Source organism: Phoenix dactylifera, unplaced genomic scaffold, assembly GCF_009389715.1.
Source record: "Phoenix dactylifera cultivar Barhee BC4 unplaced genomic scaffold, palm_55x_up_171113_PBpolish2nd_filt_p 000138F, whole genome shotgun sequence".
NCBI lineage: Eukaryota > Viridiplantae > Streptophyta > Magnoliopsida > Arecales > Arecaceae > Phoenix > Phoenix dactylifera.
The window spans coordinates 372,563-384,597 of record NW_024067694.1 but is presented as its reverse complement, the minus strand read 5'-3'; the positions used below and the strand labels follow the sequence as shown (position 1 = coordinate 384,597).

General features: G+C 38.9%; 1 protein-coding gene across 1 annotated transcript in view; it reads right to left on the bottom strand.

The window, feature by feature from the left end:
• LOC103717383 (glucan endo-1,3-beta-glucosidase-like) overlaps positions 1–10,992 on the bottom strand; it is a 46,033-nt gene extending 35,041 nt beyond the window's left edge. Inside the window, exons 1-2 of the mRNA XM_039116761.1 lie at positions 10,891–10,992; positions 5,313–5,405 (exon numbers count right to left, since the gene is read on the bottom strand). Of these exons, the coding sequence (XP_038972689.1) occupies positions 5,313–5,382 (70 nt within the window). The 5' untranslated portion in view covers positions 5,383–5,405; positions 10,891–10,992. The remainder of the gene's footprint in view (positions 1–5,312; positions 5,406–10,890) is intronic.
• Positions 10,993–12,035: the final 1,043 nt, after the last annotated feature.

The window sequence follows — 12,035 nt, the reverse complement described above, 5'->3', positions numbered from 1 at the left end:
CTTTTGGGGCTCCTAATGGAGTAATCTCCAGAATCTATTCAAGGGATATTCGGAGATTAGCTGAATCCTACTCAAGAACAAATTGACAGATTTTCCCTCTAAAAAGATAAAATTCAGTTCAAAAACTTCAAAGCATTAAAAGGAAATTCAGAGAATCAAAACATAGTTGAATGCATATGTTGAGGGGGAGAATCTGAATTTTAATCAAGCTAAATCATTAATGACATATAAGCCGAACAATTGATTGCATAATATGAAGGCTTATATAATTCCAAATGAAAGGGGGAGCTTTAACTCCGAAATTTAATGTTTCACTCCTTTCAAACTTGGATAAATTAAATTATCAGACATTTGAATTCATTTATGGATTTTACTTCATTGTTTTATGAGCAATTCACTTTACATATACTCAAAGTTTTGTCATCATCAAAAAGGGGGAGATTGTGGAGTGATTGATTAAAACCCCATTTGATTTTGATGAGCTCAAAGCATTTGAGTATATCTTGTGATTACTAATGAATTCAATTGAGTGTTTCAGTGAAAATCCTGTCCAAGTGTTTCTAGACTTGGTTCATAGTATTTTGGATAAGTTAAGAAGTCTGCATGAACCAATGTCTGAGACTCGAGTCGACTCCCGAGTATCACGAGTCGACTCCAAGCGTATCAAGTTCACTGGCACGAGCTCGAGTCGACTCCAGATCAGTACGAGTCGACTCCGACTGAGAACAGACAGAAGGACAGAAAGCTTCAACTCAGAAACTGTCAACGAGTCGACTCCCGAAGTGCGCGAGTCGACTCCAATGTTCAACGAGTCGACTCCAGGGTAGTAAGAGTCGACTCCAAGAGAAACACAAAGAAAAAGTCAGAGAACGATCTTCGGACTCTGAGATTCGAGTCGACTCCCGCAGTACGCGAGTCGACTCCGAGACTGAGCGACCATCAACAGACAGAAGACCATGTTACTGCCTCTGAGATTCGAGTCGACTCACAGACAGCTCGAGTCGACTCCGAGACAAGCTTCACGTCAAAAGGCAGAAGACCAACTTTCGGAAACTGAGAGCCGAGTCGACTCCAAGGAAGTTCGAGTCGACTCCAAGACTGGATGAGCCAAAAGACAGAGAATCGGGAGTTCGGGCTCTGAGATTCGAGTCGACTCTCAGGACAGTCGAGTCGACTCGAGTGGACAAAATTCAAATTTGGATCCACGGACTTCAGTGGATGAGCCGACTCCAAAATTGCCACGTCAGCTCCAGAAGTTGGCGAGTCGACTCCAGGTCAAGACGAGTCGACTCCCAGTCAAGACTGCAACTTTAATTCAAATTTGGAACAGTTGCCGAGTCGACTCCGGAAAAGCGTGAGTCGACTCCTGCTACAGCCGAGTCGACTCCTGATCGCGCGAGTCGACTCCAACCCACCAACGGTCATATTGTCAGGCTGCGCAGAGTGTGCAGAACGGCCAGAAAAAGCAGAGTAACGGCTAGTTTCCGTGGGGGTTGGCTTAAATAGCCACAGAGGACTGTAGCAAGGTAGAGAACAGATATTCCACTCCAAGCATTCAAGTTTTCAAGCTCTCCAAGTGCTCTTAAACGAAAAAGGAAAGATCTGCATTTACTGCTCCAACAACTTCTTCCCAACAATCAAAGCTTCCTCCTCCTGCTTTCAAGTCGACCACTCTTTCAAGAGGAGACCGGAGTTCCAGAAGCCATACCTCTTCACCAGCTTAAAAGCGTTTGAGGGCTTCTAACTCCTTTACGATTATATTGTTTTAAATCTGCTTTTTGAGAAGCTATTTTCTGTTTTCTTCTATCTCTTGTATTTACTTGATTCAATCGGGGGATTGAATCAAGGGGTTTAAGGTTTGTTGGTGAGCCAAGTTAAAAACCAACGTGTGTAAGGGTTTGATTGTGAGCCCGGGAAAACAATCGGGGTTGGTTCTAGTCGGTGAGCCTGGGAAAACTGACCGAGTTCGTTGTGAGCTCGTAAAACAACAAGTTTGGTTGTGAGCTTGCAAAACAACCGGCTGTAATCCAAGGGGGTTATAGTGAATTCCCAAGAGAGACTTGGGGAGTGGACGTAGGAGCAAGGGGTAGCTCCGAACCACTATAAAACTCTGTGTTTGCATTGGATTGTCTCTTCTCTTCTTCCTCTCACATCACTCACAGCACTTAGCATTAATTAAATAACTTGCAATAGTTTTTAATTAATCATCCATAACGTTTTAATTATCCAAATTAATTTAAAACCCAATTCACCCCCCCCCCCTCTTGGGTTGTCTATCTGGGCAACACCTTAGGACTTGTTTTATGATAAAGGAGGATTTATCTTCAAGTCCTTAAAACTGTTCGCGATCAAATGATATGCTGTTACTAGGACGGCAGCATTATCGAGATTAGATCGTTGTGTGACATATACATTGGTTGTCCTCTTAACCAAGGAGTGTGGAGACACTGATATGTCACACAGGTGAAGTATAGGAGTACATTTCACTGAACGTGACCAATTTTGGAACGCTCTACTGTAAAGAGATGTTCCGAGTGGATATGGGTATAAGTTGGCCCTCTGACCTGAGACCGCAACCTGTGACTAGCAAGCAACTCACTGTACTTTGGTACTGAACTACCTGAATTTCTAATTCAGTGACGGAAGGTCACTGGGTACAGTCAAGTATTTGCGTAGTCAGTTGTAAGTTAAGATGGAATTGACCTCTCCTGAAAATAGGAGATAATGCCTTGTGTTCAATTTCGCCAAACCTTGGCCAGGGTAATCCTTGTGAGGAGTCACAAGATTTCTAAAGTAGAATCACATCATGGATGCACTTATTATAGAGTTGACAGAATTCTGAAGTCATCCTGGCATTTTGGAGTCATAGGGATAAATTTTACGGTAACCATAGTCCAAGGGTTCTTGAATGTTGCTTTGTAATCATTCGGCCTATCGTGACGTCGGGTACCATTGCTAGATGGTCATTTCGATTAGAAAAAGAAGCTGTTCTTGTGCTACCGGTTTAGATTCGAACCTATGGGGTTACACGCATAGAAGTTTCTAGGTTGATCAAATGGCCGATTGATGATTAAGAATCATTCAGGGGTAATTTGGTCAATTCAATTGACAAATTATCCTAAGCAAAAGTTGCATTAAAATAATTATTGAATTATTGGAGGGTTAATTAGTAATTGGATTACTAATAAATTTAATTTGATTGAATTATTGGACTTTAATTAAGACAAATTGAATTAGATTCAATTTGTGCCAAATTAGGGTTTGACCTAATTCGATCGGGTTCGACTCGAGCCAATTGGGCATAACCTAATTGATCGGACTTGATCCAATTGGATTGGGATTGACTCAAGTCAATTAAGAGTCCTTATTTGATGAGGATTAAGAGTCCAAATAATCAGAATTTATTATGGAGAAGAATTCTAAAAATTTAGGACCGTAGCTTTCTTTCTTGGAGAAGAAAGACACCTCATCCTTATCCCTAAAAGCAGTGGTGCCTATCCTCTTTATTTTTGGCCAATTTTTGGCATGAGGAAAGAGAAGGATGGGGCTATTTTCCAAAAAATATGGCGCCTCAAATCTTCCTAAAAAGATAGGAATCAAATCCCTGATTTGTAGGGACTGCACGATGCATCAAGCAGGGTGACGTGCAGCTGAAGTTTGGAGCGCAATAACCCCCTGATTTTTAGGGATTCTTGGCACAAGATTAAAATAGAATTTGTTCGTCTATAAGCTTCCGATTCATCAGAATTTTTTTGGAATTTTATTAGCCAAATTCATTAGCCAAAAGAGGTGTGAGGCGTGCGGGGTCTTTTGGCTATAAAAGGACCCCCACACTTAGGGTTTGTTGAGATGGTCTTTAGAAAGGGTTCTAAATTCTGAAAAAATTCTGAGAGCTAGCCACCTTCTCTCCTCCTTCTTCTCCTTCATCGCCTTCATCTCCATCCTTCATTCTCTCGAAGAAGAATCAAAGTTGAGTGCTTCGAGGGAGAAAAGTTCATTTTGGATCTATTTTTGTTGTAAAGATATGATCTCTAGCATGCATACGAATTAAATAGTTTAATTCATGCTTTCGCTGTAAAATTTTTAAAAATATATGCATGCGACCACCAGGGTTCCCAACAGTAGTGGCCTCTGCGATACCAGTGGTTATTACGACCACGACCATTACCACGGCCACGACTACGTCCACAGCCACGTCCCTGACTATGACCACGATCATGTCTATGATGAACAAATGATGCAGCATTCACTTCAGGGAATGGATCTGAACCAGTTGGTCGTGATCGATGATTTTTCATCAGAAGTTCATTATTTTGCTCGGCAACAAGTAGGCATGATATCAGCTCAGAATATCTTTTAAAACCCTGCTCTCGATACTGTTGCAGCAGGAGCACATTCGAGGCATGAAAAGTAGAATATGTTTTTCTAACATATCCTGTTTCATAATTTTTTCTCCGCATAATTTTAATTGAGAGGTAATTCTGAATACTGCAGAATTATACTCGCTTACAGTTTTAAAATCCTGCAGCCGTAGGTGAATCCATTCGTAGTGGGCTTTTGGAAGGATCGTATATTTCTGATGATCATATCTCTCTTTTAAATTTGTCCAAAGGACATATGGATCTTTCACTGTAAGATATTCGGCTTTCAAGCTTTCATGGAGATGGTGGCGAAGGAAGATCATTGCTTTGGCGCGATCCTACAGGGATGCGTCGTTTTCTTCTTTGATAGTTTCTCCAATATTCATTGCATCCAAATGGATCTCAGCATCAAGAGTCCATGACAAATAATTTTTGCCGGATATGTCAAGAGCTACAAATTCAAGCTTGGTGAGATTTGACATTATGAAATAAAAGGGAAGAAAAATATATTACCACAAATAAGTGAAGACTCTTAATTGGTTAGAGTCTCGTGCTGATCACGTGGTATAAAACTATAAGTAAAAGGTAATAAAGCAATAGAAAATAAAGAGAAAGAAAACACAAGAGAATATGAGATACAAATGGCTCTTCTTCTTTCTTTTTTTCTCACGGTACAATACTACATATATATCATCCATTTATAGGCCAAAGGAGAATGATCAAAGGCCATAAGATTAAAGGCCATGAATACATTAATTGATCATTAATGATGAAATTGGAGGGTTATGAGAAGTTGAATAGTCATGGATGAATTCAGATGAATATCCATCTAGAGGTGAAGATGAAAAGTCAAGATTTTATAACACCTTAGAGATATATTCACATATTTTTTCTGTTAAATTCAGTAGAGGGGCATGGATGGTAGTTAAGATGGTATATAGACACAGTTACCTGCATGGGTAGCATGATGGAACGTGGAGAGTAGGATCAACAAGAAGCAGATGATGGAGTCCCACGCCATTATTTTGGCTTGCCTCCGATTCCCTGTATTTTTAATTCACATGAACACGTAAGAGACTCATTCACAAACATATTATAAGCTGACCTTTTTTCTTTTTTTCTTTGATAAGAATCGTGATTTTTTTCTTTCTTGTTTTGCGTGTGTGTGTGTGTGTGTGTGAGAGAGAGAGAGAGAGAGAGAGAGACTGGGAGGGCACCGTTGCTCTCCGAGTCCACTATTAATCCTGACATCTTGCCTGTATGGTAAGAGGTCACACCATCCTATTTAAAAGGAGGTTAATTTGTAATATGAAAATAAGATGTCACCACCAAAAAAGAAGTATTAGGGAAAAGGGGAGTTGGTGGTGGATAATATTTTCCCTTAAGAGTCATCAGTTAAGGGATGGAAATGGAGAGAACCCATCCAGATTTATTAGGAAAAGAAGAAAAATACAAGCACATCAGAGTTCTAAAGGGATATAAGAATAAGGAAACCAATCATCCATTCCCACGGGAGATACGAGACCTGAAAGAGCATTTTAAGACCAACTCATAGCCCGAAGACTAGACCGGCAATGAAGACATCCATTCAGGAGATTTTGAGGGTGGGAGAGTAAGAGGGCACGCTGATAAATTTGGGGGTCCCACTTACGAGTCGGCATCTGCGCACCACGGATTGTTCCTTCCTTGAGCTCAGCATCAGGCACAGGTTAAGAGATGGCAAATGCATACACTATCGATGATGGGTAGGATTATCCTGGTGCGGTCAGTGCTCACTTCGATCCCTATATACTTGCTTGCCAATTCTTTCATTCTAGTGCCACTTCTGAGGACTCTTGAGCAGCTTTTCCGAAACTTTTTATGAGGGAGGAGTAGCGGCGGGGGGCATTCATCTGTTGACATGAGAGGTTGTCTGACAGCCGACCAAGCATGGAGGTTTGGGGGTGCAATCTCTGATGACGAGACGGGAGGCCCTAGCAGCTCAACACGTAGCTAGATTTGTGCTGGAGCCCGATAGCATATGGTCCTCCCTGATGAGGGCCAAGTACGACGTCCTACTATCTGGTATTCGTGCGAGACGTCATCACTCACTGGTCTGGAGGAAGATTTGTGCTAGAGCCGCACTGGTGCTATCGGAGATTAGATGGGCTGTTGGTGATGGTCGGTCTATCGATGTCTTGGAGGATAGCTGGGTTACTGAGCAGCCACTTAGTTGGCTGCTGACTATAGTGGACACAGCGAGGCTAGCCAGATATAGGGTCAGTGACCTGCTGGATCATGATGGGGGTTGCTGGGGGAAGGGGATGATTCAGAAGACTTTTGGAGAGCAGTTGGCAGAGGTGGTCCTAGCTATACTGGCCTCTACTCGGGAGGAGCCAGACAGGCTAGTATGGGTGCCTCGTGTTGCTCTTTTTGTCCGGAAGTTGGCATAGGGTTGCTTACCGACCAGAAGTTTATTAGCTCGTCGGGGCATGCGGATCACTCAGTATTGTGAGGTGTGCACGGATATTGAGGAGACTATCGATCATGTCCTTCTGTGGTGCCCTAGGGCTAAAGCGATATGGAGGAGGGCCCCTGGGCTACTACTTCATTCAGTGGAGTCGGCATAGGATTTGGTCTATTTTTGAGGGCCTTCATACGGAGCCCTAGCACTCGTAAGGCTGGGACCTAGAAGGCATACCTGGCCTACCATATATGATTGGACAAAAATGTCGGTTTGTTTGAGGGCAGGAGGTCGCCTCCGTGGTTGATGGTAGATAGAGCTATGCGTCAGGCGGGAGAGGTCTCTACTGCTACCACTTTGTTCTCTTCCGAGATGACCAGGGATATCTGGGGTACCCCATTCGCTATCTCAGTGCCCAAGTTCACCTTTGTTTCTTGGGTGCCCTCACCCCTTAATCATGTCAAAATGAACTTTGATGGTAGTATGTCGGCGAACGGATTATCTGGTAGTATTGGTTATGTTATCCAAGACCACCTCGACAATTTGATAATAGCGGGTGGCCATCACATGCCTGGTCTCACTGTACTAAGGGCAGAGCTTCGGGCAGCTTGGGAGGGGTTCTTCTATGCGAGGTGGGTCTTGGGAGCCAAGTGTGTGCGTGTCTTGAGGGAGATTCTTCCATTGTGATAGATTGGATTCGGAGGGTAGACATGTATGGTGACAGTCATCCTCTCATTCGAGAGTCTCGTAGACTGGTCTAGGAGTTGAGAGATGTTCAGGTAGCATATGTGTTTAGAGAGGTGAATAGTGCAGCAAACTGTGTCGCCTCTTTCGTCGCTCGACACTCTGGAGAGTTCCTTTGGACATCGGTAGGGGACATTCCCCAACCTTTGTACTTTTTGCTTTCTCTTGATCTGGCTGGATGTACTCACGTTAGAGCTATATAAATTGCCGTTTTGACCCAAAAAAAAAAAAAAGAAAGACCAACTCATAAGAAAAAACAAGAAGGAAACCAATCATCCAGTATCTCTATAAGCTGCTTCCCACTAAACAATACTGATGAGGACTCGAATGACAAGGCATTCCTAAACACCCTGTCCACATTACTCCTTTCTATTTTCCGAGCAATATCTCTAGAGTACTCTTCTTGTGAAGAAATGTAATGTTGTTTCTTTCTTTTCACAAAACCCAACCAATGCTAGTTTTAGCTAATCCCTCACAGTTCTCCACTGTCTAGCTATTCTTTTCTTTCTTTGCAAAGTTCGGAGAAAAGACAATTAGACTCTTCCCTTCGAATGAGGAGTTTGAGAGAACATCTTTAAAACGACCGATCTTGAGAGGTGACAGTTAAGAAATGAATGGTTGCTCTGTCTCCTCTCTTGTTACAAAAGACAAAATCGCCTTAAGATTTGTAACCCTTTCCGAAGGAGCTTATCTTTCATGTTGAGCTTATCACTTACGAGCGGCCACAAGGAAATCTTAATTTTTCAGGGTCGCAGGATTTCCAATGAGCCGAAAAGAAAGATCTTAGAGCACCATCATTGATGAAAGAACATAATTCCTTCTTGGTACATTCATTGGTATCTTTTCAGTGGGTTATATTGGAACTCTTACACAATGATATATCAACCAAGAATCTGTTAATTTTAGTCCACTCTTCCATTTAAATGAAGGTTAGATTTTTGTAAATCTTTAAGTTCCAAGATTTGCATCTCTTATTGAATTGAGAAGCCATAGAGATGTCAGGTTTACTAACACAACTTAATATTCGTACCGTAGAATTGAATCTTCAAACCATTCATCCTCCAAAAAATCTAGCCAATTGACTATTTTCAATCTTAAGTCTCATTCTGTTGCAAAGGATTGCCATGGTATGACAAATGATCCTTCAAACATGTGACATTGATATGTTAGCTCTTTGCGTGAAAGGTTTCGGCTTGATTTTTTCTATGCTATGCCCAAGCGATCTGCTTTTACCATGATACTCTTATCTAATCTTAATTATCTCCGAAGCCACTTTTTGCTCATACTGTTCAAGATTTTGATCCCTAGACCACCCTCTTCTTCAGACTTGAAAACTACATGCCAACTAGCCAAACATGACAAACCAAAAGCAGTTTTGGAGCCTTTCCAAAAGAAATTTCCTCTATATCTATCAATTCTTTATTGTCCGAGATGGGTAACTTGATGACTGACATGCAACATATAGGCAAGGCTGACAATTTGAAATTATCCATTACTCCAAAAGATAGGAATTTCCCTCTCTAGGTGTGCAGTCTTTTCTCAATTTTTTCAATAAACTTTCTCCAATCATATATTTTCAGAGCATTATCTACTAACAGGAGGTCCAAGTAGGCAATATGTGGAGAAATAGGTTGGCCCTGAAAAGTAGAAGCCTTCTCGTATCTAAATCAGGATTTCTACCAAGGAACACCAAGGAGTTTTTGTAGAAGTTGATAGACAATGCTGATAACAGCTTGTAATAGTAAAGAATGATCTTCATGACCTTCAATGGACGTTCATTAGCTTTGCAATGTAACACTGCGTCATCTACCTATTGGGACATTGTTATTTTCTCTTCACTCTCCTTGAAACAAAGTCCCCCTACAAATTTTCATATTGGGCAACTTTATATAACCAGCTCAAAATATCCATTTCCAATGCAAATAGTAGAGGTGACAAAGGATATTCTTATCTCAACCCTGTCCAACAATAAAACCAATTCCTTGGAGTGCCATTTACAGGCACCACAACCTAACAAGAGCAAACATTTTTTTTTTTTTTGACCTAGTTGATTCAAATAATTGGAAACTCACTTTTATACATTACCAGATTGGTTTCTTTTGTCTCTTCTATTTGGTATATAATACTTGAAGAAATTTTATTTGTGCATCAGGGCTCAAGGGTAATGGTTACTGACCAAAATCTAACAAAAAAATTGACAGGCATCAATACACTAGATTTAAAGGGACTAAATCGACAAATATGCCTGGTGGTATTGTCATGAAAGGAATTTTCAATCTATTGCAAGGATGACATAGCAATTAAGTTCATAAATAATAGAGGCATGATAACAATAACTTTCTTAGTATATCTAATATTACAAATGGAAAAATATACTGCATGAGACCATACACTGCATTAGGTCAATTTGAATTATTGACTGCAAAATATTATATGTAAGCCTAGCATCTACACTTTATTCGTAAGCGCTCCAAACATGTTAATCAAACAAATTGATACTATTTAGTTCTACGAATGAATTATTTCTAACATAGTAACAAATTAAAATGAGGGGCGATGTGAGAAAAGATGGATGAAGAGTAGCAGGCAAAGAAGATTAAGAGAAGCGAAAGAAAAGGAGGTGAGGTGGAATTCAGGCTATTTCTTCGGACAAGGATATGTGATTGGTGGATGGAGAATTTGTTTTTCAAAAAAAATTCCGGCTTCTTTTTTGGACATAAAAAATTAAGGTTCGGATCCAACAATTTTGACAAAAATATAGGCATCTATTTTTTTGTTAATTTTAAGAAAATGGAGGGAGAAAAAGACATCCCCCAGAATTTATTAGAAAAAGAAGAGGAAAAAAAAGAAAGCTTACAAGAACATAGATGACAACAACACTCACCCAACCTAAAACAATCATCCCATATTAATCAACAAGCTCTCTAAACCAAACTCTATCAAACTTTTATTCATCCATAACAATTACAAAAAAGATCTTTTAATATCTAAATGAACAAATAGTGGATCCAAGAATCACTTGAAGGGAGAATTTCTTCCTTCGGAAAAAAAAAAGCCTGTTCTACTCCTTTCTTTCCAAATTCTTCAATATAATAGATATCTCCAAATACCTATTTTATTTGAAATCTAGCTTCTTTTATTTTTGCAAGCATTAGGTTAACAAAACCTATTGAAATCATATTTTGTAAAATTGTGTTTCTCTAAGAAATAGCAACTATACAATCCATTAAAAGATATAACAAAAGACCTCAAGCAACTAGAAATCGTAAGCAAGAAATTGCTTGATCTAAGCAAAAAAAAAAAAATATAGCTTGTAAGAATATAAGTAGAAGAAGAACTTACCAATAGGTTGGATTTTTCAAAAAACTTAGCTGAAGAAGATACACAATAGTGTCTCAAAGAAAAAGCTTGACTTATATAGGTAGAAGGAGAGACGGTTTTCTCCAACACATTTAATGTGACGTTATCTACATTTATTGAGTAACACTATTTATGATATTTTTAGCATATATTTTAGTAAATCAGTACCATACCTAAAAAATGACAATATTGAATTATGGTATCTAGATTCCATTTGTCTATCTTTTAGATGAGATATCTTTTAAAGATTACTAGTTTTCTTTATTTGAATCTTGACTAAATAGAAAATTAATTCAGCAAATTAAGAAATTGCATGCTTTTTAGAAGAATAAATAGGATATTATGTAGCTCTTTTTTCTTTGGTTGTTGCAGTAATTCGATCTAAAACCTTCCACCACTGTATGACATTGTCTCCCATTAGAGTTTTTCTCCCATAACATTTCATTCTTATATAATTTCTTATTAAAAATTTGAGATATTGTATTTAAGTGATTAATATAAATGCATTTTTAAGAAACTTATATTTATATTGCACATGCTTTGTTGCTAGTAATGAATGCAGTGTAACAAACCGATGCCACTTGTAGTAAATGAAACTCATCATTTGCTTTTGAAAGGAAAAAAAATGTGGTCCATCCTTTGAATTAATTATTATTTTACCTTCGATACCATTTGCTCGAAAAATCTAAATCTTGTTCTATATATAACCTTATAAATATGGCATATTGTGTATTTATCCTCCAAAAATTATTATCTAATCTCTTATTTCTCTATTTTTCTGCCCCCTAAACATATGCCAATTAAAACATTTGTAATCAATTATATTTACAAAATTAATTGTTGTAGTAATTCAATTTAAAACCTTCCACCACAATATGATATTGTTTTCCATTAAAGTCTTTCTCTCGTAATATTTCATTTTATATAATTTCTTATTCAAAATTTTAAATATTTTATTTTAGTGAGTTTTATAAATATAATTTTAAAATTTACATTCGCATTACACAAGCTTTGTCGCTAGTAATAAATGCATTGTAACGAACCAATGCCATTTGTGGTAAATAGAACTTATTAATTTCTTTTGAAAAGAAAGGAAAATTGTAGTCTATCCCTAACATTAACTATTA